The sequence below is a fragment of the Eublepharis macularius genome, chromosome 3 (genome assembly GCF_028583425.1).
Source record: "Eublepharis macularius isolate TG4126 chromosome 3, MPM_Emac_v1.0, whole genome shotgun sequence".
NCBI lineage: Eukaryota > Metazoa > Chordata > Lepidosauria > Squamata > Eublepharidae > Eublepharis > Eublepharis macularius.
Genome location: NC_072792.1, coordinates 168,385,209 through 168,411,652, shown reverse-complemented (window position 1 = coordinate 168,411,652; position 26,444 = coordinate 168,385,209). Strand labels below are relative to the sequence as shown.

The 26,444-nt window shown below is 42.3% G+C and overlaps 1 protein-coding gene across 1 annotated transcript in view; it reads right to left on the bottom strand.

The window, feature by feature from the left end:
• SLC36A4 (solute carrier family 36 member 4) overlaps positions 1 to 26,444 on the bottom strand; it is a 64,632-nt gene that overhangs the window by 26,973 nt on the left and 11,215 nt on the right. Inside the window, exons 2-10 of the mRNA XM_054973803.1 lie at positions 25,577 to 25,694; positions 25,295 to 25,385; positions 24,479 to 24,567; positions 23,995 to 24,090; positions 22,731 to 22,815; positions 16,365 to 16,592; positions 14,619 to 14,717; positions 6,874 to 7,043; positions 928 to 1,097 (exon numbers count right to left, since the gene is read on the bottom strand). Coding sequence (XP_054829778.1) covers positions 928 to 1,097; positions 6,874 to 7,043; positions 14,619 to 14,717; positions 16,365 to 16,592; positions 22,731 to 22,815; positions 23,995 to 24,090; positions 24,479 to 24,567; positions 25,295 to 25,385; positions 25,577 to 25,694 — 1,146 coding nt within the window. The remainder of the gene's footprint in view (positions 1 to 927; positions 1,098 to 6,873; positions 7,044 to 14,618; positions 14,718 to 16,364; positions 16,593 to 22,730; positions 22,816 to 23,994; positions 24,091 to 24,478; positions 24,568 to 25,294; positions 25,386 to 25,576; positions 25,695 to 26,444) is intronic.

Genomic DNA, 26,444 nt, shown 5'->3' with positions numbered 1-26,444 from the left:
GTAACTCAAAAAAAGCTTATATATAAGTAAGTCGTTCGCCTTTAAAGTTCCACCGTATTTTTACTTTATAATGAATTAAAACTGCCAGAACTGTTTTGGCTGCTGTGGAGCTTGGTATGAAGGGCATACCGTACGAGCACTGCTCGTGCACTGCTCCCAGAGATTTTGAAAAAAGATCAGATACAGGAAAGGAAAGCAAGGCACATCTTCTGGCACCCCCTAGTGCTCCCTTCTTGCAAACTGCAGACAGCATGCATGCAGCCCTCCAGTCACTTCACTGATGGCAGTGTAGATTGTGAAGCTGCAGGGAGCCTCTGCTACCAGATACACAAAACTATTAGAGAGGCGACAAAATACAAAGCCAGGGGTTGCAAACTGCAAATCAGCAGATACGATTTGTTGGAAAAGCCATTTACACCTTGGGCTATTGCTCCACTTTCTCTCTCCTGTGCCTAACGCTTGGATCTCAGTGAGGCTAATTGTTAATCAAGGAAGCCATCCTCCTGGAGCAACAACCGAAAGGGAACAATTGTCTCTTCTGAAATCCCAAGATAAACATTAACAATCCTTCTCTAAAACACTGGCAAAGTGTAGCGCATCTCCTCTCTGAGCAGAGGAAGTTTAGTCAGAAGTTCCCACCCATGCGGGAAAGGGAAGATCAAGCCTACCTATTCACAAAAGTGTAGAAAATGTATGTTTCCTGGGTGCTTAGCTTTTGCAAAAAAACCCTAATAGGATATTGTGGTTTATTAAAAATTAGAAAAAGCTTCACTTAAATCCGCCAAGTCTCCGTATAGTTTTCTGCTCTCCAAGAAGTGGTTTGATGAACCAACAAGCTTCAGGGTTGTCTCTAGTCCCACCAATTTGAACTGCCTAAACAACGGTGGGTCCTGAAAGAAAAGCCAAGGAATTAAGCCTCAAACTTACACGTTGAACAAACCAGGATCATTCTCACTATCAGCTCATAGTACACTTTCCTTTTCTGCTGCGCTCCAGAGGTGAGGGCTGGTACGATGATATCTGCCGGAACGAAGAACTGAATCGAAAAGGTCACGAAAATCCCAAAGGAATAGAGAATCTTGACCAGTTGGTACAGCCTGTGGAACACATTTGGACAAAACGTGCGAGGGTTATGAACACGAGTTTGCTGCGAGAAAAGGAAACAGCCCGAGAGAATAATTGGTGCATGTCAGTCATTTCTTTTTGCTTCCAACTTCCATAAGAGCAGAATTGCCTTGCTAAATTTGACCCAAGAGAACAGCTCCTAGTCTAGTAACTAGCCAGATGCTCTCAGAAGCTCCCAAGCAAGGCACGAACTCTCCATCTGTTAATCGCAGGCATGCTGCATTTCAAGGGCTAGGGAGGTTCCATTTTCTTTCTTTTAACAGTAGCAGCCCTTTAAAATAAAAACATGATTGACTGGGCCTCTGATCTACTCTACAGCACCCTCTGCCAATCTTGACACGGAACTCCTCAAGTCTCAGAGCAGGAATTTGTCCTGTACTTATTTGCCAGTCTTCTAGTGTTATCAGAGTTTTCTGTTTTGAAGGGTGAGGAAAGTGGTCTCACAATGTAGTAAGCTTCTTACTATATTCCACCCCCTTCCACTCTTTTCCAGTTCCTTTATAACACATAGTGGCCATCTCATATGGGCTCAGGAATACCAATCTAATCTATGCAGGATATCATCCTTATCACACGTTAAAGAATTTGGGCCAGGTCCTTTTGAGCTGTGGCCCCTACAGAACCAACTGCCTTTGGAGACTCGACCTTGTAGATCGTGTACGGACAGTACAAACATTTTACTTGAACTCCTTTTCGAAGCATAGTAATATGGTTCTCACTGGGTTGTGTCGAGGATGCAAGAGGATGAACACCTCCATGTGATATTAGCATCATGCTGTATGCATTGATTGCCTGGCACGAGGCAGGCACTAGCAAGAAAGGGTCGGGGGAAAGATTAAATCAAAATGGAGGTATTCATGTTGTGAAACTTTGAGAAGAGCTATGGGCCAAACTACAAGTGACAAATGACACTTGAATGGCAAGTGTATTCCTCCCTCTTCACTTGCCCTCCACTCAATCCACTTGCCGTTCAAGTGTCATTCATCACTTGTAGCTTGGTCCTATGATAGGACACCATCTGCTGTTTTTCATTATCTCCTCTCCCCCATAAATAAAACGGGAGTCTTTTATTTTTACAAAGTGCTAAAGATCCAGGGAAAGATCCTAGAATATTCCCCATGCCATGGCTACAACCAGGCTTAATGCTTACAAGACCATGTATGTGGGGAGATAAACCCTCTGATGCAACTAATATTTTAAAATGGTTCAAACAAAACTAAGCAGAACTACAAAATGAAGAAAATAATCATAACTCGTTTTCTTGATGTTCATAAGCAGCTAACAACACATACTATATTACAGGTATTTAAGAATGGGACATAATAAGATTCATTCCTAACCAGTACTCTCTCTCTCAAAAATGGTCACGGATTAAGTAAAAAAGATGACCAAAATGAATTTCTGAATGCTGAAAAAAGGCTTTGCAAGCATGCCCTAGGCTAGTCATTATTGTTTTGCCCTCCAAGCTGATCTCCAACTGTGAGTAAATTGCATTTCGGTTTATTCTAATATTAAAGACACATCAGCTTTGTTAGCATTGCCATATTCCACCAAGAATGATGTATTCGAGATAACATTAAAAGAAACAGATAATAAGTACTGGATCATCTCTTGAAGACTGCAATATTACACAGTCTGGCAGATGTACTCCTTCAAAGTCCACTTTATTATCTCTTCTACTTATTAGACACCCAATTTAAAGTCACAGCCCTTCATCACTTTTGCTTCTGCCTGACAAAAAGAGCTGCATTCCTGCTGCATGCAGAGGTGCAGAAAAAGGCAGAATGTGGGATCTGGCGCAATTCATCTTCCAGGTTACAACCTTCCTTTTAAAAACATCAGGCAGCTGCAAACCTAATTGCTGCCAATATAGGCTCGAGGCATTGTTGAAGATTTTTAGGGGTTGAAGTGTAGTTTCCTGTAAAGCAACCTGCCTATCCCCACAGCCATCAGAATAAGTTATGCGAAATACTAGATACAGCAGAATCCACACACTCTTGCATGATATGCTCAGATAGCGAATTATACACAGTTTGGGTTGCAGAATTTGGATCTTATATTTTAAACATACATCCCCACCTTTCATTAGAAAAGAGCAAGAGTCCAGTAGCACCTATAAGACTAACTAAATTTGTGGTAGGGCATGAGCTTTCGTGAGTCGGAGCTCACTTCCTACCACAAATTTTTTTGTTAGCCTTATAGGTGTTCCTGGACTCTTGCTCTTTTCTACTGCTACAGACAGACTAACACGGCTACTCATCTTGACCCACCTTTCATTGTTATCTAGCCCAAGACGAAATGGCTAAATTATTATATACAGGAATGTATCTAGACTGCTCTAGTTTTGACAATCAGGAGTCGTACTGGTTCTAATAATTTTAGTCTATCCAGTAACGAGGGAAATTCAGCTGGTCTCCACCATGTGTTGGACAACAAGGCCACGGGGGTGGGGGGGGGGAGAGCAAAGCAAATCACTCCACTCCAGAACAACCTTCTCAGGTCTATGGTTGTTGTGGGTTTTCCGGGCTGTATTGCCGTGGTCTTGGCATTGTAGTTCCTGACGTTTCGCCAGCAGCTGTGGCTGGCATCTTCAGAGGTGTAGCACCAAAAGATAGAGATCTCTCAGTGTCACAGTGCCTCAGGATACAGTGAAGCCTCCCGCCATTAGCATTCCACACCCTGGGAAACTCTTACAGGATGACTCAGCTCAGTCCCACCCCTCCTGAGTAGATATAAATGACCTGCCACATCTTTTCCACACTGTGACACTGAGAGATCTCTATCTTTTGGTGCTACACCTCTGAAGATGCCAGCCACAGCTGCTGGCGAAAAGTCAGGAACTACAATGCCAAGACCACGGCAATACAGCCCGGAAAACCCACAACAACCATCGTTCTCCGGCCGTGAAAGCCTTCGACAATACATCTTCTCAGGTCTGCTCAGATTTATTTGTACAGATTCCTAATAATCATGTCCATAAACAGAGGGTGGCTTGGCAGCAGCTGCTAAAAGGTCATGCACAGTCAAGATTTCTGAAGGTAAAGTAGTTCTAAAGTTGCAGAAAATATTTCAAAACCTGGGTAGGGGAAGAGGGGGAAGGGGACTGAAAGCCCCATTAAAACCCTTAACCAGAAAAAAAGGAGTTGCTTCATCAGCTTCAAAGCATAAACTACACAATTAATTAACTTCAAAGCACACTTTCCGTACCAATGAATAAGTAAGTTTCCAGCACTGAAAGGCGTTCAAGAATCTCTCATATTAGGAAACTAATTTAAGAAATACTAAACAGTGTTCAAACAAAATCTCCATAGGCTATCTTTTTAAAGAGTCACTTTTGATTTTTAAGGAAGTAGCAGCCGTCTTAATCTCATTCTATCCAGATTATATTACATTGACAACTGGGACAATTGCTGTAGCTAGAGGAGATTGAGGGCTGGGAGAGGAAGAAGGATTATTACACATACTTTATGTAGCACCAAACATACACTGAACACATTTTTTTAAGATGTGGAAATCCTAATTAACAGTGAAATCCTAAACACTGATTTCAATCGGCTTAGACTGGAGTAACTCTGTTTAGGATTTCACTAGATTGAGAGGAGTTAGCCGTGTTAGTCTGTAGTCACAAAATAGTAAAGAGTCCAGTAGCACCTTTAAGATTAACCAACTTTATAGTAGGATTTCACTGTGTGGCAAAATACACTTCTTCAAACTGAGCACAAAGTAATATTAGCAAAAATGCTGAACTCATTCAGGAGGATGCTTTTATAAAGTGTGTGTGTGAGAGAGAGAGAGACAGAGAGAGATTCCATCAAGTCACAGCCAATTTATGGCAACCCCAAGTGGTTTTTAAGGCAAGAGACATTCAGATTGTGTAGTTACCCTGGACTTCCTCGGTAGTCTCCCATCCAAATACTAACCACAGCCAACTCTGCTTAGCTTCTGTCCTAGTTCTTACCAAACTAGATCAGGGGTTGTAGTTTGGTGTACGGATCATCTTGTTTTTACTGTGTTTTCTAATTCTTGTAATCCAATTTTTTCATCATTCGAGGCATATGTCTTTATACTTTTTACTGCACTGTTTTTCTGATTTGGTAATCCACTTTGAGTATCAGCAAGAAAGGCAGAGAATAAAGTAAATTAAGTTTCAGGAAGTGTTAACATGTTACTGTCAAGCAGCTTTAATGGGGTCACTTCGACAAGTGGCAGGGGAACTACAACCACGGCTCCATCCCACATTTTCAGAGGTTAACAAAATTGATCAGGTTAGCAATTGACTAGGATCAGGTTAGCAACTGACTAGGCCATGATCACATATTGCAAGCGTTGATTTGTAGCTGTGCTGATCAGTTCTAAAAACCAATCTATACTTGTACCGAAGGTCCAAAACGAAATTTGTTAGATTAGTTAAAACCTTTTCCTCATCTTTACTCTTTTGCGGTCTACATTAGCAATTCTCAAACAGTGCGTACCAATACACTGGCAGGAACACTGCTCCTAAGCACATCATTAAAAGCTCCCTCAGGTCCAAATCACTCACATGGAAGAGTCTGCCTGCTATGTTGGTGCAAGATGCCCTGCTCTGGCCTAGAAAATTCACAGGACTGCTGCAGGAGATGGACAGCTTTACTACGCTCCTGCAGCGGATGTGATCAATAAACTCTGAAAAGCAGCAGACTCACTAGTCTCAGCTGCCTGTTGTGTCTGTGCTCTGAACTTGTCACTTTCCAATGAGGATGAAGACCCAGAACCCAGCGTCACAGAAAAATAAACGGGGTGGTGGGTTATATTAATTAAGAGTGGGTAAGGTTCGCATGCGGATATAAAAAAAAAGTATGCCTCCAATTTCTGCTCAGAAACAGGGCATGTCAGCTCTCCCAAGGTCAGGAAACACCTATCTAATCATGCCTAGCTTTGTCTCACAAAGATTTCATCTCTGTGCTCTGCTTTATGCTGGTTTTTTCAAATTTTTTGCTACCGTATTCTATTGTACCGCTTTCACCAAATGTCCTAATGGTTGTTCCTTATTGTACTTTGCTCGGTGATTGTCCTAACTGTTGATTATACTGTATCTTCACTTGCATGGCATAATCCCCCTTGGATCTCAGCGAGAAAGACAGATTATAAATAACCGAAGCAACAAGGAGAGCGTAGCTCAAGGAGGCAAAAGAGAAATGCAGTTAAGTCAATTACAGTATATTGATACATACAATATAAATAGTCATACAATATATCCAACAAAAGTCCATATGCAGTATCTAAAGTCCAATTATATTTCTTTTACAGGTAACCTCACAGCGGACGCTGATGGGATATCCAAGGCATCTTCTAAATGGACCCACTTGTTAGCTCGGTCGTTACTTCCTTCGCTGCGCTTGGCCAAGGCTCCAGAAAGTTGGCAACGAGCCTGCCAGCTTCTTATTCTCTGCTCGTTTCGAAAAATTTCTTCTTCCGGCCACAATTTTGTTTCCTTCACCCAACAGATGAATTGCCAATGATGAATTTTGGATGATGGATGTTTATTGAAGGAAACAAAATTGTGGTCGGAAGAAGAAATTTTTCAAAACGAGCAGAGAATAAGAAACTGGCAGGCTCGTTGCCAACTTTCTGGAGCCTTGGACAAGATAATACGTAGACTATAAATAACAACAACAACCTTTGAACTAAATTTCAGAGACTGTTCTAGAACAGAGGAGCTAGAAAGATTGCTAAAGGCATTAAAGTTATTTTGATTGGGCATCTACTTACCATTTATCTTGTGGCAGGTTCAGAGTTATGCTGCCTTTGATTTCATTCCCAAAGCGCATATAGCCCAGAGTGGCTAGTGAGATATACAAGGTTATCACAATCCCCATGCCAATGTTCAAAGCCAGTGGGAAGCGACTGGTATCCTTCATTCTGTTCTCCAGGGGGAGCACCTGCAAGGGAAAGAATATGGCTTCCTTTTGACCCTGCCGATTGGTAAAATAACCGCTATCCGTATCTGAGGATTATCTGTTAAGGCTCCCTCCTAGTGGAATGTAAGAATCCTTCTCTCTTCTCATTTTGCAGAATGCATACCACAGAAGAATTCAGGAGATCTTTTTTATAATAGGGAATGAGATTGTTTCTGAACAAAGCCTTTCTGAAACCAATGCCTTGCCAATGGATAAAACTGACAACTACCTAAGGGCCAAATCAGACGTGCTTGTTTTTAATGAGTTTCCCAACTCGGGTTCCCTGCAGCCAGGCTGTACAGGAGCTGCTCTGGGCACATGCTTGTGACTTTTATGTGTAAAATGTATGAAGACGGGCCCTGAACATATTGTTGGATCATGGCGTTTTCTCATGAAGCACATATACACTGTATAAGCCTGCCTTAGGTTTGAACATTTTTGTATTTTTACATACATGTTTTTGTTTTGCTTTTAATTGGTTTTATGATCTGTTTTCAGAGTGTTCTGTTTTTAATTGTTAGCCACCTCACTGCCCCAATTAGGCAGAAAGCCAGGATATACATTTTGCAAATAAAATAAAATACATAAAATAGGTGGTTCCTAACGAGCAGGAGAAAATGCTAGGCGGCATGAAAGATTTTGAACTTTTACTTAGATCATTTATACCTCCCATCTCCCCAAACATCTGCTCAATAATCTGGTCTATGATTCTGAACTTATTTAAAATCTTGGTACCCACACTGCTCATCTCTTGGTGGTAAAGAGACACATTAAGAGTACAAGATTTTAAAAGCCCGGCTCTTTGGTATTCCTGCTGCTGTCCTCAGGGAACCATGAGATCTGAGGGAAATAACATTTCAGAAAAGTGTATCCCCCAAGCATCAGCAAGGGGGATACACTTCTGGATAGTACTGTATGTGAAAGACATCTTGGAGTAAGAGTGGTCTGTAAACTAAATATGAGCAGTCAGTGTGATGTGGTGGCAAAAAAGGCTAATTCAATCCTGGGTTGTATCAAAGGGGCCATAGCATCGAAATCGCAGGAGGTCATAATCCCGCTTTATACTGCCTTGGTCAGGCTGCACCTGGAGTATTGCGTGCAGTTCTGGAGGCCTCATTTCAAAAAGGATATGGACAAAATTGAGAGGGTGCAGAAGAGAGCGACAAGGATGTTCAAGGGTCTGGAAACTGAGCCCTACGAGGAAAGGCTGAGGGTCTTGGGAATGTTTAGTTTGGAGGAGATTGAGGGGGGACATGATTGCACTCTTTAAATATATGAAAGGCTGTCATTTGGAGGAGGGCAAGGAGCTGATACAGTTGGCAGCAGAGGATAGGACTAGAAGCAACGGGCTTAAATTACATGCAGAAAGGTACTGGTTGGATATTAGGAAAAACTTTTTCATGGTCAAAGTAGTTCAAAGGTGGAGTCAGCTGCCTAGGGAGGTAGTAAGCTCCCCTTCACTGGCGGTTTTCAAGAAGAGGCTGGATGAATACTTGTCAGAGATGCTTTAGGCTGATCCTGCACTGGGCAGGGGGTTGGACTAGAAGGTCTGTATGGCCCCTTCCAACTGTGTGATTCTGTGATTCTCTGTAGCTGTATTTACAGTGGAGACTTCTCACTGAGGTCAGATGAAATGTGGCTCCTGTTGTTTCTTTTGGTAGGCAAGAGAGATGCTGGACCATGTGATCTTTCCTCTGGTTTTACTACACGACATTCCCTCTTGAACTAACACCAAAGATGGGGAGAATTCTGGGAAATAAATCTTGAGCATTCACTTTGCTTTATGTGCCAAGGAGAAAGAGTTCACATAGGGGGACTTCTTCACATGCTGGACGGAAGTCATCATTCAGCCATTTACCCAAGATGCCTTTTCTCCCCTTCCCTCACAAAAATGCACTATCAGCACTATCAGGAAGAGTCAACTACATCCCAACAGTTGTCGATCTATCATGAGTTGCAGAAAGGGGGGGAAAAGTTTGTCTGAAGGGATAACTCTTAAGCAGACCAAAAAAAGATGATACTCTGATGCATGCCAGTTTTTTGCTTCACGCAGAGGCCTTAATAAAAGAGTTTGGATTATCTCTCAATACCCAAGAGGGACCTTTTGAAAATGATAATTCAGCTATTTAAAAAAAGATTTGGAAAGGGGGTGAGGGGAGAAGCTAAGTTTGGAAGTCAACTAGCAGATGCCTAACGACAAATCCAAAACTTGCTGCGTGAAAAGAAAACACAGGTTCTTACCAAAAAGCTGTGCGATTATCTCTAATTCTTGATGCCAGCTTTGAGATTTTTATTTTTTTTTAAGAAATAGGCTATGGAGAAAAGAAAACCTTATTTCCCCTCCCAGTCAAAAAGAAATGTTAGAGTTCTTTTTTGCTTAGCTAATCAAATCTGCAGCACTTTATAGGAACAGGTGGAAGGTGGGGGGGGGGAAATGCTACTGAAGACAGCAGTTGTTGCTTTTCATAAGCAGGATACAAAGGAACCTCTCATTTTGCTTACACAGCACAAATCCATCATCCTCTCATCTGAGCAAATTAAAAGCATACTTTAATCACCAACTGTCAAAAGAAGATTGAAGTAGTCCATGGCCGTTCAGGTGGGATGCAACATTTTCCACAGCTATATTTTTCAATGTCAAATGTTTAGTTTCAAAAAACACACTCATTACATTACTAATTAGGTTTATGAACAGGTCCCCAGTTAAGAGATCCAAACTGAGGGCATCAGAAAAAATTCCTGGAAGTTCAGCCATCTGTATCACTACTTGTAATTTTATACCTCAGAGATTAACCCATGGCATTGCAAGATGGACAATGCAATCCTATCCAGAGTTGGTTTTAAGGAGCCGAGACAACTCTGTACAATTGCAATGGCATGTGTTCAGTTGTACAGATCCAAAGACTTAATGGCACACAAGTCTTTAGAAGAGGGAGCAGAGATTTATGCCAATTCCCCATTCCTACTGCAGCCCCCTCATCCTGGTACTTGACAATGCTCCTTAGATCCGCTGGCCTGAGGAACAAAATTTCAGGGAGTGGGGGGGACTCATTAGACTCCAGGAGGAAGGGAGAAATGGGTAAGCAAAGATGGCTGGATCTACCTCAGAGGTCAAATAGAACCTCTTCCTCACATAAAATTTCTGGACGCTTATCCCAACCACCAACTGATATGCTCATGGGACTAAATGTACAATTTTAAAAATTTCTATGCCGCTTCCCACCCATCCCCAAATAGGGTCCCCAAGGCAGTTAACATCAAAACATTTCAGTATTAAAACATCTGAGACATTAAAACAGGACTGAGAATAAAATATTCTATATTGAAATATTAAAACAACTCAATAAAACACATACATAAATACACACATATAACAACGCACAACGTAACCAGGGAGGGGGCCAATAACAGTTAATGAGGTAAGCCAAACAAAATATAAAAGTCTATACCCACTGGCAGAAGAGAAAGATAGAGGGAGATGGATGAATTTCTGTGGGGAGGGAATTCCTAAGTTTCATTGGCACAACCAAGAAGAGTAGCTAGCCTCAGATGGTGGGGTCCCTGATGTTGGCCTCCAAACATGTCCGAGTGGAGGTTCATATGGGAGTAGGTAGGTATGCTGTCCCCAAGCTGTATAGAGCTGTAAAGGTCAATATCAACCCTCTGAATTGGGCCCAGAAGAAAATTGGGAGGCAGTGTAGATGGGACAAGAGCCAGTTTGGTGTAGTGGTTAAGAGTGGCAGAACTCTAATCTGGAGAACCAGGTTTGATTCCCCACTCTTCTGCTTGAAGCCAGCTGGGTGACCTTGGGTCAGTCACAGCTCTCTCAGAGCTCTCTCAGCTCCACCCACCTCACAGGGTGATTGTTGTGAGGATAATAATAACACATTTTGTAAACTGCTCTGAGTGTGGCATTAAGTTCTCCTGAAGAGCAGTATATAAATTGAATGTTATTATTTTTATTATTAATACGGTCCCTATGACCTATTCCAGTCAACACTGACCACAGAGAACAGTGTTGCTCCCTGTTGCCCTCCCACCCATGTGCCCCCACCTGCCCACGCAGCCTACCTTTGTCCACTCGCAAGTTCTCCCACCAGCTGCAGTCACAATTGCCCAAACCGCCTGCATGGCCGTTCCCCGATGGTGCTGGGTGGAGCTAGGAGTGCTGCTGCCACGGCCACCAGGAATGCCATTGCTTTGTGGATCACCCACATGCCCTTCTCCAGCCACACATGTGACTGGGACCAGGTGTGACAAAGCACTGACAAGCAGGCAGTGGAAGGGTGTGAGTTCAGGCATCGGAGGACATGTGTGAATGGGGAGTCAGCAGCAGTGGGCCCCACCAGAAGCCATGAGCCCTGGCAGCTGCCCCACCTCAAGGTACACTGATGCCAGCCCTGCCCTCATCAGCTGGCGGTCAACTCCCCCCCCCCCCCATGTCCTAGTATAGCTGGCAGGCAGAAATATTTCCTAGCAACGAGAGCTGAAGCTGACTCCTGGCTGATTTCCCACACAAACACATATCAGCTGACATTTGGCTTGTGAACAAATCTATTCAGCATTTGCTTGCATTGTCCAGCAGCCACTTACCATATCCAGGTTCCGCTCACAGCTTGATCACGAGTCTTGAACATGTTATGTTCAGCTGCCAAGCCAGTTCACTGTAAAATTTACAGCCTCCTACTTCTAATAAGCATTTGGCAGCGTTTCATTTTAGATACTCTGACCGTACTGAATGTTTTGTTCAGAGTTCTGCGGGGTCTTGGTTCAACTGTGATTTTTTTTTCTTTTACTATCCTGTAGCACTGGATAGTTCCCAAGTCTCTTTGGATAACCCTGGTTCTGTTTAGATATCAACGACCTGTGGAACCCTGGGTGATTTTCCTACTATTGGCCGATTCTGATCCAGCTACAACTCAGTCTGTGACAACATTTCTGACTACAGTGATTTCTTTAAAATGTCAGAGGAATGGGTTGTGCTGTTAAGTATTAAAAAAATGCGTATATTTATCTGACTTGTTAAAGGGCTTTTAAATATAATCAACTCATGATTTTAGTATTAGGACAAATTTTATTCTATCCGATTTTATTTATCCTTTCTAGCTGTGTATTTTATACTATGTTATCTTACTGGGATATTTTATCTTTGAATGATTTCTTCTGACTTCAAATTATGATGTTTTCCGAAGATTTTATGATGTTTTAAAAGTTTTAACTGATGTAGTTTTGTGATTTAAGCTTAAGATCTATGGTCAAGCAAGCTTATAAGTAAAAGGAAGGCTTTTTAGTTGATTTAGGGGCAGTGTGGTAAAAAAAGCTGGACAGAGGATTTTAAATATAAATATAATATATAAATATAAATGTTAAACATTATAGAGTATCAGAACCCTTGAAATTAACACACACTCAAGTTCCTAGCACTGAAACAAAAGAAAGCTCAACATAAATGATTTCTTTGCTTTCCAAACACGATTTCCATGTTTTCTCCCCACTTTGCTTTCTCGTAATTTGTACGTACTGACCAGTGTGCCACATTTCTGTCCAATTCTCCTAAGTTATTAGCAACCTACTGGAATAACATTCACACTTCACAATAATGCAAGATGATTTAATCCAGCCATCCAGCCATCCAGCAGTGACCTCCACAGTTCTCGTTAATCCAGGACAACTACTATAAAACCATGTTCAACCCAAAGCCCAGCTAAAAGTATAACCAACACAAATTCCACCAGGTGCAAATTCCATCTCTGATCCCCAACACCTCCCACTTTTGCATCAAATGCGTGCCAAGCAATATGGCCTTGAGGTGAAAGAAAGAGGGAGGGAACTTCAGTATGAAATAACGGAGATCCGGCTGGGGGGAAGCCAGCGCAGATTGCGCACAAAGCTCAATTTTTGTAGCTGCCCTAAAAGGTAATTTTGCTTATTAAGTCCAATGCAAGAATCTCAAGTCAGCTTGTTTGGAGTTTCTGTGAACATAACCAGAGCTGTGTGATCTCTGCACTGTAGCCAAAGTTTTCATCAATAAATTATGAAAATGAGGGTATTTAAGTAGTTTTTACACGGCTGATCCAGCACTTCTGTATTTGGGGCTAATCCAGCACTTCTGTATTTGGGGCTAATTAGTTCTGATCATTATTGGAAGAGGTAATGAGCTATGCAGCGCACTGTAACCTTTCCCCGCAGCAACTACAAACCTATTTACCAACACGCTTCCCAGTACTTCTTTGAAGTCACAAGAGCTACCAACCGGCCTTTTTTAAAGCAGAAGGTGAAAGTTTCAAGCAGCTGAATTCTGTACTCAGAATCACTTTTTGCGTTTCTCCTGCAGAATAGCAGTAAAACCCTGCCTACAGCAATCTAGACTGGAATTACAAGTAGTATGAATAGTTTTGTTACAAAGCTGATAATATTTGAATAGGGGGGAGAGACAGAAAACTGGAATGTTGAATCCTGGAATCCACATTTTACCCTTGTAGTAAAACTTTATACAAGATTGCAGAGGCAGGCAATGGCAAACCACCTCTGTTAGTCTCTTGCCATGAACACCCCACCAGGGGTCGCCATAAATCAGCTGTGACTTGAGGGCACTCTCCACCACCATCATCTCATCTCTTACCTTTCTGCGGGACAGGGAAAGCTTTTCTAAATCATAAATTCCTAACCATTAAACAAACAGGTGGCACACCTGTTCATTCCCTCCCATGGCCACACCTCCTTTCCAAGCCTGGAAAGAAAAGAATCTTGTCTTTGGCTCTAACTACCTCCCCTATAACTGCAGCTAGAACCTGTCACCAAATTTGATCTGTCCGGGACTACCCTTATCTTGTGACGAGCAGGTACACCCATTAACAAATCTTCTTTGGATTCCTTTAAGACCAGCAGTTTCCAACAGCTCACAAGCTACTGGTTACTACAGAGCTCACAAGCTACTGGTTACTACAGAGTAGCTCAGGCCCAAAAATGAGCACAAAAAAATCTGCTCAAACTTTTTTTTAAAGCTTTTATTTCATAGGATTTTTCTATGTGCTGCTTAGCTAATAATTTCATTTCTAGTGTTCTTCTGCATCCATGTTGTGTTTCTACCACATAACAATCTTGGTAATATGCCGGGGGGGGGGGGGGTACAGGCATTTTCCTTGCCATCCATGACTCAGGGTCAAACCACATGAGACAAAATACGCTTGAATTAGACTCGAATTACACTCAAATACACTTGAATTACAAAATACACTTGAATTACCCATATTCGAGTGTATTTTGTCTTGTGTGTTGAGACCCTCAAACAGGGTTTCCTAGTCAAGTGTGGAAAAGCAGACCTGAACTAAACATAATGTTCCAGACAGTGTCTGGATAAACTGGGCTGCAACCCATGAAAAACAACCTATGTGATTTTGGTTAATAAGTACAAGGTCCACAGTCTAGGGTGGGAACTCCCCCCTCTCCACCATGCACACACACAACACAGATTTGGAAATCCTTTATCTGCCAAACAAGAAATGATTTTCTGTAATAAATTGAGAATATACGCTGAGAGGGAGGGGCAACACTTACCACTCCTATTCCTTCAAAGGCAAATATAGCCATGCCAAAGAAAAGCGGGTACTTCTTCCAGCCAACCACTAGAGGCAGCTTCCCAGGACTTTTTAAACCCTGGTGAGAGAGAGATTAGAGAGAAGGAGGTTATTCCTTCAGGAGCAATGTCCTTCGGGAAGATGCCCTCCCGAATGCCCACCAGAGGTACCCCATTTGAGCCAGTTCACAAAACAAACAAGCAGAGGGCAAGAGATCCCACAAATCTGAGTAGAGTTAGCTAAGCTTGGAATCACAGAATCATAGGGTTGGAAGGGACCTCAAGGGTCATCTAGTCCAACCCCCTGCACAATGCAGGAAATTCACATCTACCCACCCACCCACCCCTGCTTATATGTTGTGCCCTGAAATCTAGTAGGTGCTTCTCTACCCATCTGAAAATCTACATAGATTCCTGATGGAGAAGAAAGACTCTTGTTCACTTGGCACATAGTAGCTGTATGTGCCTTGGCCATGATGTTGTCAGTCTGGGCCAAGTTCCCTGAACTTGTTTTTGAAAGGCTAATAACGCCAGTCTTGTCACTCAAGCCAGTTTATACTCTTCTGTCTTTCTTTTAGAGTCCACTTTCCTTGAACCACCTTGCCTTGGCAGTGAGCTCCCCGTCCCCTTAAGCTGGCAGAAACTGCGCTTCTGTTTTTCTATGCGTATCTCCATGTAACTACCATCCCCAATTTTCCCCATATACCATGGCATATATATGGTTTAGTACCACATTCCCCAAGCCATTTCCAACTCTTCCTTCCCTTCTCAAGTTAAGCTAACTTCTACCCCACTCCAGCATCAATCATCTTTTCTAGACGTGAATGCGCAGAGCATCTCGCATACAGTCACAAGCATACAGCTTGCTGTTGTACATGATGCTATGAGGGCGGGGTTAGTGATCTCACTGGTGAACATGAAACAAGACAGCTGGATCTCTCGAAACTCTGACAGCCAGTGTGGCAGACGGGGATCTAGGAAACCCAGTTCCAAACCCCTTCTTTCCTGCCAGGTAACATCGGACCAGTCACTCCTGGCTTATTCTACCTCAGAATTGCCGTGAGGATAAAATAACAATAATAATAACCGTGTGCTCATAGACTGCTTTTCTGGGCAGAGTAGTGCCCCACTCAGAACAGTGAACGAGGTCAGTGTTATTATTATCTTCACAATACAGCTGAGGAGCTGGGCCTGAGGGAGAGGCTTATCCAAGGCCACCTGCTGAGCTCATAACTGTAGTGGGAGATGAACCAGCAGAGTGCTGACTCGCAACCCAACCACTTAACCACTATGCTAACCTACAAACACCACCCTGACCTCCTTGCAGGGAGTGTGGAATAAAAATGTGCTACATATACCTTATTTTAAAGTCTCATACAAAAGGAAAAAAAACGCCTGAAATTACACTGGTGAATGAAAAGGAACATTAGGAGATAGTCCCGATCTGTTAAAAGGAGAAACGTAGTCACGCAAGAGTGCCAGTTTTCCCTCGGTATTGTCACAAGTCTCGCTCTGGATGTTCTCTGCAACATGCATCTACTCCAACATGTGACTGAGGACTGAAAAGGTCTCAAGAATACACTGAAAGGTGTTAGGTTTGGAATGAAGCTGATCATTGGTAGGATTTTCCCAATACAAACTCAGAAGCTGTTGGAGCCCAAATAATGGATTGCAAGATTAAAAGCCAAAAAAGGGGAGGCGGAATTTCTCTCAATATCTCTACTCACTTGAGCAATATATTGATAAATAATGACGAGGCTGATGGCCATGGATAAGTTTGCAAGTAACGAAAACAGAGACAGACTCCGAAGGTCACGGATGAAAATCAAGAGGATCAAAAATGGAAGGAAACACAGCATGTACAGCCGTAGATCAGTGCCCCTTTTTTCCGAGGTCCCACTGGTTCCAGTGGCATTCACAGCCACCAATTTATTTGCTGAGAACCCTTCATAAACCTGCAGGGAAAAAATACACTGTGTTGATTATTTAAATTATGAAAAGAGCTTCAGCTTCTTCTTCTTCTTCTGAGTTCCATAAACCTCAATATCCTCACACGCACTCAACTCCTGAATCTCCTGTATATAAGAGAACCACAACTCTCTCCAGGCAGAGGTGTATCCTGGAATTGAGACAGACACCCATGGGAGCAGCTAGAACACTGAATCAACATGTTCTGGTGATCCCTAAATTAGGGCCAATTCATTGTAGTTGTTAAGAGTGGCAGGACTCTAATCTGGAGAGCCAGGTTTGATTCGCCACTCCTCCGCTTGAAGCCAGCTGGGTGATCTTGGGTCAGTCATAGTTCTCCTGGAGCTCTTTCAGCCCCACCCACCTCACAGGGTGTCTGTTTGTGGGGATAATAATGACATTGACATTGTAAACCACTCTGAGTGTGGCGTTAAGTTGTCCTGAAGAGCGGTATATAAACACAAAGTTATTATTATTATAAGCCATACATGTTCAGAATTTGCCTACCTTTAATATCTTGAAAACAAGGATTCTGGAAGTCACCCATCTTGGATTAGGATGGGGTTCAAAACAACAAATAAGTATAACCCACTAAGACTCTTTCTTTTTATAGCCCCCACCCATCCAAAATTTGGAATTGCCTCACTCCCAATATATCGTGTGTAAAAAAGACACTAAATCCTTTCCCTCTTACCACTGTCTCTCCAAAGGAAAAAAAGCTAACATGATCACAAAGCGCTCTTGCTTCTCCCTGCCCCCCAAGCCTTCTAGGGAGTAATTTCAAACCCATGAGTAATATAGGGACCTGTGTGCTTGGTGATATTTGTTCCCCTATGCGGTTAACAGCAATCTGAATAATTATGAATGTGCTGCTAACTGATCTTTAAACAGTGTTAATTATAAGAGCAAGATTGGGGTTTAGCAGCACATTTAAGATCAACTAGATGCCCAGGGTATGAGCTTTTGAGAGTCAAAGCTCCCTTGACTTGCAAAAGTTCATACCTTGAAATCTAGATTGTCTTTAAGGTGCTACTGGACCCAAATATTGCTCTTCTACTGCAGACCAACACATCTATCCAACTGAAACCAGTGTGAATTATGTCAATTTATTTCCCAATAAAAAGTTAGCACCATCTCACCAAGGGCAAGCTTTGTTCTCTGGCAAAGGAAACCTCCAAGCATTTATTCTGAGTTCTCTACTCAGACATTCCTTGGTCAAAACTATAATGGGTTGTGCTATGGCCTAAATAAAAAAAGTCTTTATAGTTCTACTAAAGTTACAGGTAGTTAATGCTAGGAAATATACACAGAAATAGCACAGTGATTAAGTAGTTCAGCTGCGAATCAGCACTCTACTGGTTCGAATCCCACTACTGCCATGAGCTCAGTAGGTGGCCTTGGGTAAGACCCTCTTCTCAGCCCCAGCTCCCCAGCTGTATTGTGGGAATAATAACAACACCGCTCTGGATGATGCACTAATCTGTCTAGAACGGTATATGAACACTTGTTGTTGTTATTAATCTTGATCTCCCCAAGACTCTTGCAGCCTAGTCCAAAGCATTTACTCAAAAGCATACTTTCCCTTATATATTCTTATAGGTACATTAGATTGGCAGCCTTAGGAGTGCAATCCTATGCAGAGTTACTCCAGTCTAAGGCCACTGAAGTCAACAGGCTGAAATTGAAGTAATTCTGCCTAGGATGGAACTGTTAATCCTCTACACGTGATCCAAGCCAGTGTAAGGGCTTAGAAAATAATGTTGCTCGCTCACCCCGCAGAAGAGATTTAGATATAAGCTTTACATTTCCAGTTATTTGCTTCACAGGAACACTGTGTTTTTAACACAAATATTTGAACAATGTTTTGAGGCGGCTGCACTGAAAAAGTGTCTGGTTGCTTGCTCTGGCAGATGAATCAGAAAGGCGATTAATCCTCTTACGTAATTTTCTATATATGAAAGAAATATACATGCAACCGTTTGCATCACTTAACAAAGTTTTCACTGTACAAGAAGCCAATGCCGTGATAGGCAACACAGCTGTCTAAATGGCATCTGCAGCATTGCCCCATAATTTGGATCTCCCTACCCCAATTCATAGCATATCAACAACAGCTAATCTAATAAGGACAAGAGGTTTCCATATCATTCATATGGAGAAAGTAATAATAATTTTGGAACGGCATCTCAATGCAACTGGTTTAGTTTTGTGTTTAATAATAATAACATTTGATTCATATACCTCCCTTCTGGAAAACTTAATGCCACACTCAGAGCGGTTTACCAAGTGTGTTATTATTATCCTCACGACAATCACTCTGTGAGGTGGGGAGGGGGGTGAGAGAGCTCTGGAAGAGCTGTGACTAACCCAAGGTCACCCAGCTGGCTTCAGGCAGAGGAGAAGGGAATCAAACCCAGCTCTCCAGATTAGAGTCCTGCCGCTCTTAATCACTACACCAAACTGGTGTCAGGCAAATCTTCAATTTGATTGTGTGTTTCAAACATTAAAATTCAAGGAGCAATTACATATTCTAGAAATCACATTTTTGGTACACAGTACATCACCTGCAAAAAAACAAGCCATCCTATAATGTTTGGGGGCTGGATCCCAGGTTAGGTTCTTTTGGGGGGTGCAATTTCCAGCAGCTCTCCCTCTTATCAGAGATCTTCAATTTGCTCCTCATGCTGTCCCTGTGAGTCCTCTTTCCCCCAGGAGCAGCATTTTGGGGAGCTCTATTAATGGAAACCAAGGGTTGGATCCAATCCCTGATCCCCCCACGAAGTACTCTGCCACTTAAGCAAATATCAAAGTTCATATTCCTAAGAACATCTTTTAAACAGCTAGGGTGGCCTTTGGTTCCCTTCAAGTCCGCGATATGTCTTGCCACAAATCTTAGAATTCAAAATGCTAGTCTTTATTTTTATTTTTTTTAAGCCAGTCTTTGCCTGCGAGGTAGAAAGTCAGTCTGGTAAAACACCATTTTAACCTTTCTGTTCCAGATCAGAGCTACTCTTGCGGCAAAATAAAAAAGGGATGCAAACTTCAGACTTTTCAGGAAATTGAACTACTGCATGGCTATGCAGATTTATATTTAAATCCAATGTTGTTGTTGTTGTTATTTGCTGGCTGCAGCTTAGATGGTATAAACCCGATGCCCCTTGAGTGGTTAGAAACGAAGTTGGCTAAAGAAGTTAACTTGAAAGAGAAGCCCGCCTCCGATTCCATCCCCCACATACTGTAGATTGCTGTAGACGGTGATATGTTGGTCTGCATACGTGACTCATTTCTGGCCTAACCTGGCCCTGCCTGCACAATGTCAGACTCTATAACATCATTGGCTCCAGTTGCTCTGAAGCGACAGAAACTTCCCTCACTGCGTCACTCCATGGACTTAGTCATCTTGGTCCAGGGCACGGTAAGCGCTGCCCCCTTGCCCCCTCTGCCAAGTAACTTAGCAAAACAAAATCTCCGTCCATGCTGTTTATCTTAGGCAGTGCCATTTTCAACCTCAAAAATTCTTGTGAGGGCGGGAAGCCGCAGTCACAAAAGTTATATTGAAATGAAGAAACTAGTTCCACTCTCCCCCCGTTTTTACAGTGCCTTTTTGACTGTGTTGTCCAGTGTGGTTCACTATGTGAAGTATAGAAACCAATGCAGTTTTTGATGAGACAGACTCTGCTTTGTCTATCAAACATAAGCAACAAATCCCAGTTGGCGCTTAAACACCAGTTGGTTTGCTTCTTGCCTCTGCCCAACAAGAACAACATCCCCCTTCTCTATTGTCCAGCATGTTGAAATCCTATTCGTCTTATTCATGTTGATCCTATTCAACAAACTACGGTTTGCAAATTCAGATGTCTCAACCAAACAACAATCAACACAAAGCTGTCAGGGCAGCAACAAATCCTAGCTTGAAAACAAAGTTTGTTGGATCATCTGCATTCAGACATCACAGGTCATTGGGGAGGGATCAAACCCTAGTTCATCTGTTAGCAGATATGAAATCATAAACACCCTCCCTCATATAGCATAAGTGCAAGACATTGCCTGGCCTGAAAAAAAATGGATGCTAGTCAGGTAAGAGCCTAGGAAAACATTTCCAAAGGGCAATCAGAGTGGCTGGCTGATTAAAGATTCCCTCCTTGCACATCTAGTTTGGTCCTAATGTGTCAGGAAGTATCAACCAGTCTTTTCATGTACCAAAGTGCAACATGGGAGGGGGTTAGGTTGTAAAGAGAGTTTGGGAATGTTACCATTGGTAATTTTGAAGTGCACACCTGTCAGCCACAACAAAAGCACACACAACACCCGCCATCACTTCCAGAAATAGCATTACAGCAGCAATAAATACCAACAGACATTCCTTTGGTGCCCCCTACAGGCCAAAATGTACAACAGGTGCCCCCATTCCATGAAAAGAGTCCTCTGAAATGGAATACATCTTGGTTCATACACACCAGCTACCTAATTTGTGCACCAAATTATCATGCAGATTTGCCAAGTTATAGCCAAGTAAGGCTGTAGTTCTCTGCAGACTGAGTGCCATTTAACTCAGTAGGTTTTACATCTGCACAAACATGAACAGGAATTCTGTACTCCCCCCTGGAACGTTTAACTCTAAGATTGTGTTGAGATAGTACAAAAGACCACAGTTAAATCAAAATCATATGTTGCTGTAGTGCCTGAATGTAAACTGTTTAAACCGAAGTTTGTCAGTTGGTACCGAAAGAGGATTTCAAGCTATGGTTTGTTAAATCACTGTTCGTACTAACTGTAGCAAGAGCGAACAAAATTTAGTTCAGCATGAACTTTCCTTGGATCTATAGACAGAAGTGTGTGTTTGTTGGTTTACAAACCAGTTTATTGAATAGCACCAGCCTGTCATAACCAAAGAGAAAGCAATATAGGAATGAGGTCCTTTCAGAACAGGTATATTTGGAGGATACCACATTGTGTCCATTTCTCAGGTTTTCCCCTGCTTTGATTAAATCTTCCCCAAACCTGGTTTTGATGCAATCTTTTTGGAAAGGTCACTCTGCTCCGTATTTCATTTTTACAATAACCCTGTTAGGTAGATGGTGCGAGAGATGACTGGCCCAAGATCACCCAGAGATCTACCATGGAAAAAGGAACAACTGAGCCTTGATCTTCCAGATTCTACTCAGACTCTCTAACCACTGTACAACATTCTTATTTACAGTCTACAGCAGCCACCAAGTACGCCTCCCTTCATGCTCTCGGTGCGTGAATGCAGCAAAAGCCAGCGGCAGTAAGAGGGCACTTGATTTTAAAATAATTCACACATGTTTGGGGGGAACATGATTAACTACTATCATATTGTTATCCACTGATATTCTGCTAGCATCTTATCAAAAGTCTATCCTACAACGAAGAAACAAGCTGATTTCAAGTGGGATTTCCGTTTTAAATATGCCTCTCGTCCCCCCCACCCAGAAGAATTAAAACTGTATTTCAAAGGACAATTTTTTAATTAGCTAAGTGGAAGGGGACGGAGACCAAAGGCAGATGTTACACTGACTTTTGAGCAATGGTTGTGTTCAACATAAACCAGAAAGTTTTACTGGTAGACATTTGGGAAGGTTTGCAGGAAGGGTAAGGTTAGCAGACGACGTTTTTTCTGCAGGTTCATACTGAAATCTCATGTCTGTTTGTGTAAATTTTGGTTAAGTTTGTTGGGGAGTTTTTAATACCCATCTGAAGGTGTCCTGTCGTTACATTACTTGGTTGTAAAACAATGCATGGGAGGGCTTAAGCTGGTTGAGGTTTTACAGTATGATGAGTCAGTGGGAACACATCAAAACCACCACCTCTACTTGCGCTGGAAGAGGTCAGTGAGCTAATGCATCTGCCACAGCATCATGCGCTACCAGTAACTCAGCAACGTCAGGATATAGCCCACTCCAGTCTCTTCAGCCAGCACAGAATGAATTGCTATCAAGGGCAGCCCCAGACACAGCATGCTGTAGCAGTCTAGTCTAAAGCTCACAGAGGGGCAACAGCTGAAGGGGCACACCCAGGCTTCTTTTTAAAGAACAGACATAAGACAAAAGATAAAATGTAATAACAACCCCCTCTCCCGATCTCTCATTTCCAACACTACTTACTTGTTTCAAATTTTCTGCTAAAAATATGATATAAACGCTGCAGAAGCCTAGTTGAGTAATCACCAGGAAGAAGTCAACAATACACCTAAGAGGAAAGAAAAATCAAGTCAAGTTTAAGAGACACTTGGTTTGTAGAGGAGCAGAGGCACCGAGAAAAAAAAATCAAATACACTGAAGTTGTCTGTAAGTAGACAAAGCTGTTTTTGCAAGCAATGGAGGAGCTACGTGGTCATTTCTATGTTAATGAGGTACTAGACAGAACTCCAAGTAGAAACCCAAGGCTTTACACTTTAAGAAGTTCAAGACCCTCAAGGGAAGGGAAGGGAGATCAGTTTGACAAATGCCAGAATAAAGAGAAACAAGTATTTTAAAGGGATATTGCATTTTTTTTTGAGACAATGGTGATGTTCCCTCCATGACAGCATACTCCTTAAGCAGAAAAAGCGTAGCTATAGGAATTGCTGGGAAAATCTATGGTAAAACCATAGAGTTTTTAGCAATTCTAGAGCTACCCCAGAGGTGACAAAGAGTAGCTCTAAGAATCACTGAAAATTCTATAGTAAAACTACAGAATTCCTGGTGATTCTAAGAGCTACCCTTCGTCACTTCCAGTAAGAACTTCCAGTAAATACACATGGTTGCATTTTTAAAAAAATTCTACTACCACCACTTCAAGGCACAGAAGACAATGGAATCTTGGGAGGACAGGGGACCCCTTGCCCGCACTAGAGGCCTGGCAGGCCTAGACCTGTCCCACAACCAACCCCACACATTGTTACATCCCCTGTACATGTTGCTAGGCAGTCTATGAACTGAAATAAGAAGTTTACATTTGATTTGACCCTGATCAGGCAAACTTGCAGGATTTGTTTTTTTCCTCGAGCATTTGAACGCATTACACTTAGATCCTCTCTTTTAAATGGGCAACACATCATACCACTGAGATATGGGCAACACATCACTGAGAGCCAGTTTGGTGTAGTGGTTAAGAGCGTGGGACTCTAATCTGGAGGGCCAGGTTTGATTCCCCACTCCTCCACTTGAAGCCAGCTGGGTGACCTTGGGCTAGTCACAGCTCTCTGGAGCTCTCTCAGCCCCACCCACCTCTGTTTTGTTGTGGAGATAATAATAACATACTTTGTAAACCGCTCTGAGTGGGCGCTAAGTCGTCCTGAAGGGCAGTATATAAATCAAATGTTGTTGTTGTTGTTGTTATAATTCTCTGAGCTAAAGGTAACTGAATCAATGCTGAAGATGAGCTTACCTTCCCCAAGAGGCTCGCCTCTGGAGTGCGTTAAAGGGACCAAATTCCATCGCATAGCTCACTGTGTCACTATACCCTAAGGACGTCTTTTTCAATCTAAAAGGGGAAAACAAAGGAAAAGGAGTGGAAGAGAGTAATCATTTCCTCAAGAGTTATTAACCAAAATAGAGCTTTGTACAAAGGGATTCTGGCTTGCTTAAGAAAACTCACACACAACCAGCAAACTAGATGGGTAGGCTTTGGTGCATTTCAAATAAAGCAACTCAAATGGGCCATATATTTTGGATGAAGCAAGCCATACAGCCACAGTCATCATTTAAGTACAGATAGAAGCCTTCTCCCAAGATCAGGTAAAGCTCCAAAGGGGAACAAAGCAGAACCCAGAGACACGAGCTCACAAGCATGCATCAGAAATGAAAGGGAAAGAAGGGGAATCTCTGTTAGGTCTGGAAGAAAATTAATTCTGTTCCTCACCACTACTTACCTTTGACGTAGGTCATGGCTGCATCGAACCAGAATGTGCATGCAGTGAACAGAGACAATTCCAATGAACACAAGGCTGATGGGTCCAATCTGTACAGGAGGCATAAAAAACAGAGGATCTAAAAACTTTATAAAGAATACTCTACACCTGTGTAGTGCCTGAAACTCAACAGAAATGGGGGAGGGAGACAAAGGATGTGATACTGGGCAGAGATTTCAGCTTTGAAAAGTCTCCACTTTCAGTAGAGCATGCAAGTTTCTAGCCCTCGTTGTTCTGAAAATACGCTTGGAAGTAAGCAGGCATCCTGGTTGCTGACAATATTTCCAGGAGGGCAGTCTCCAGTTTCTTGCTTCAACCCATCACTAGCAAGAATCTAGTCCTGTTCACAAGTTACAGAGAATGCACATGCAATCCGTGTACAGTGTGCTCTTGATTTTTCTTTATGCATGTGTTAATTCTCATGTTACATTCAGCAGATGCACAGCTGAACCCGTGATTGAAACCACACATTTATGCTGCCACTGCCCCCGCCCCCCCTCCAGCACATTGGCTCTGTCTTACAAACAGATGTACATGCAGGCTGTATATGTGTTGGGAACCATGGCTGAATGAGATGCTACCATCAGAGGCTCTCCCATTCCAACTGCCAGGCTGAACTACCCAGTTCCCCTTTTGCCCTGGCATGCCATACATTTATGCTGCCATTGAACCCGGGATATTCAGCACGCAAAGCAAGTGGTTCCACATTGACCCCAAAGTTCCTTCCCCCGCAAAGTTTTCCCACTGATACTATTATAGGAACTGGCTAGCACTTACCAAAATGCCCGCATTTTTTATTGCAAGTGGCAGCCCAAGAAGTCCAGTTCCAATGTTCCCTTTGAGGAGGTGAGTGAGTGTTTGTATGAACCTGGGGGAGAAGGGGGGAAAAAACAAAACACAGAGACCACAAAACAGGATTTGTAAACTGAAAAATGGCATCCTTAAAATGTGAATCGTTAAATCACAAAGGCCCCAACAACACATATATATAGCAGCCCACAAGAGAGAGAAGAAATTGTTTATGTTTAAAAATTCTCCAAGAAGGAATATGGTACATACGTGATGCTTTCTTGTTCCTCAAGTTGGTATTTCCTTTCTGCAGGCAGCAACTCGTTTTCAGTCTCTTCATCACTTTCCGAGCGCTGGTCTCCAATTAAAGGCTTCCTTACTTCCAAGTCTATTAAAAGAACAAAAATTGCATTTTACCATTATCGATTAATTACCACTTATAGCTACCGAGATGGCATACGATCATTCATCCTGCCCGAAATCCTGTAACTCAAGTAATTATGAACCCAAATACAAGGGACTGGCCACACTCTAATGAGGCTGCTTCAGCGATTGTTACAAAGGATCATTGATTTTTAATGCCTTCCAAAGCCAAAACACTAGCTCATATAAAGCAAAGCTGGACGTGGGAAGATTCTTTAATGGCAGCACGTCAGACTGCAGGTGGGAAAATTGCATGGACGGTCATTCAAACAAAATTCCCTGTACACAGAAAACTAGGGTGTCAAGGCCAGAGCAAGATTGGAATTCAGCTCTCAGAATGCTTGATTTTCTATATATGAAGAATTTACTTCTCTATAAGAGACCACCAAAATTAAGTTTTCCAACAGGCCAGAGGAATTTAGTTGGGTCTAGACCACCCTTCCCCCAAGACTTGGGGGTGCTGCAAAATGCTGTACACCATGCTACATCTTAGTTTTTGCTGTCTAGGAGACAGCAAAGAATATAACTAGAAAATAGATACTATATGTTTTGTAGTGTACAAAAGAAAATGTTATTTGGACAGAAAGTCTCATACAGTTACAATAGGGCTAGCAGCATATTTGGATAGCAAGTTAAAAACACTGAACTCTGACAGTGTATCATATACCTTATAGCGTATTAACTGTACCCCAGATTAGGCCTAAGTATTTAAACA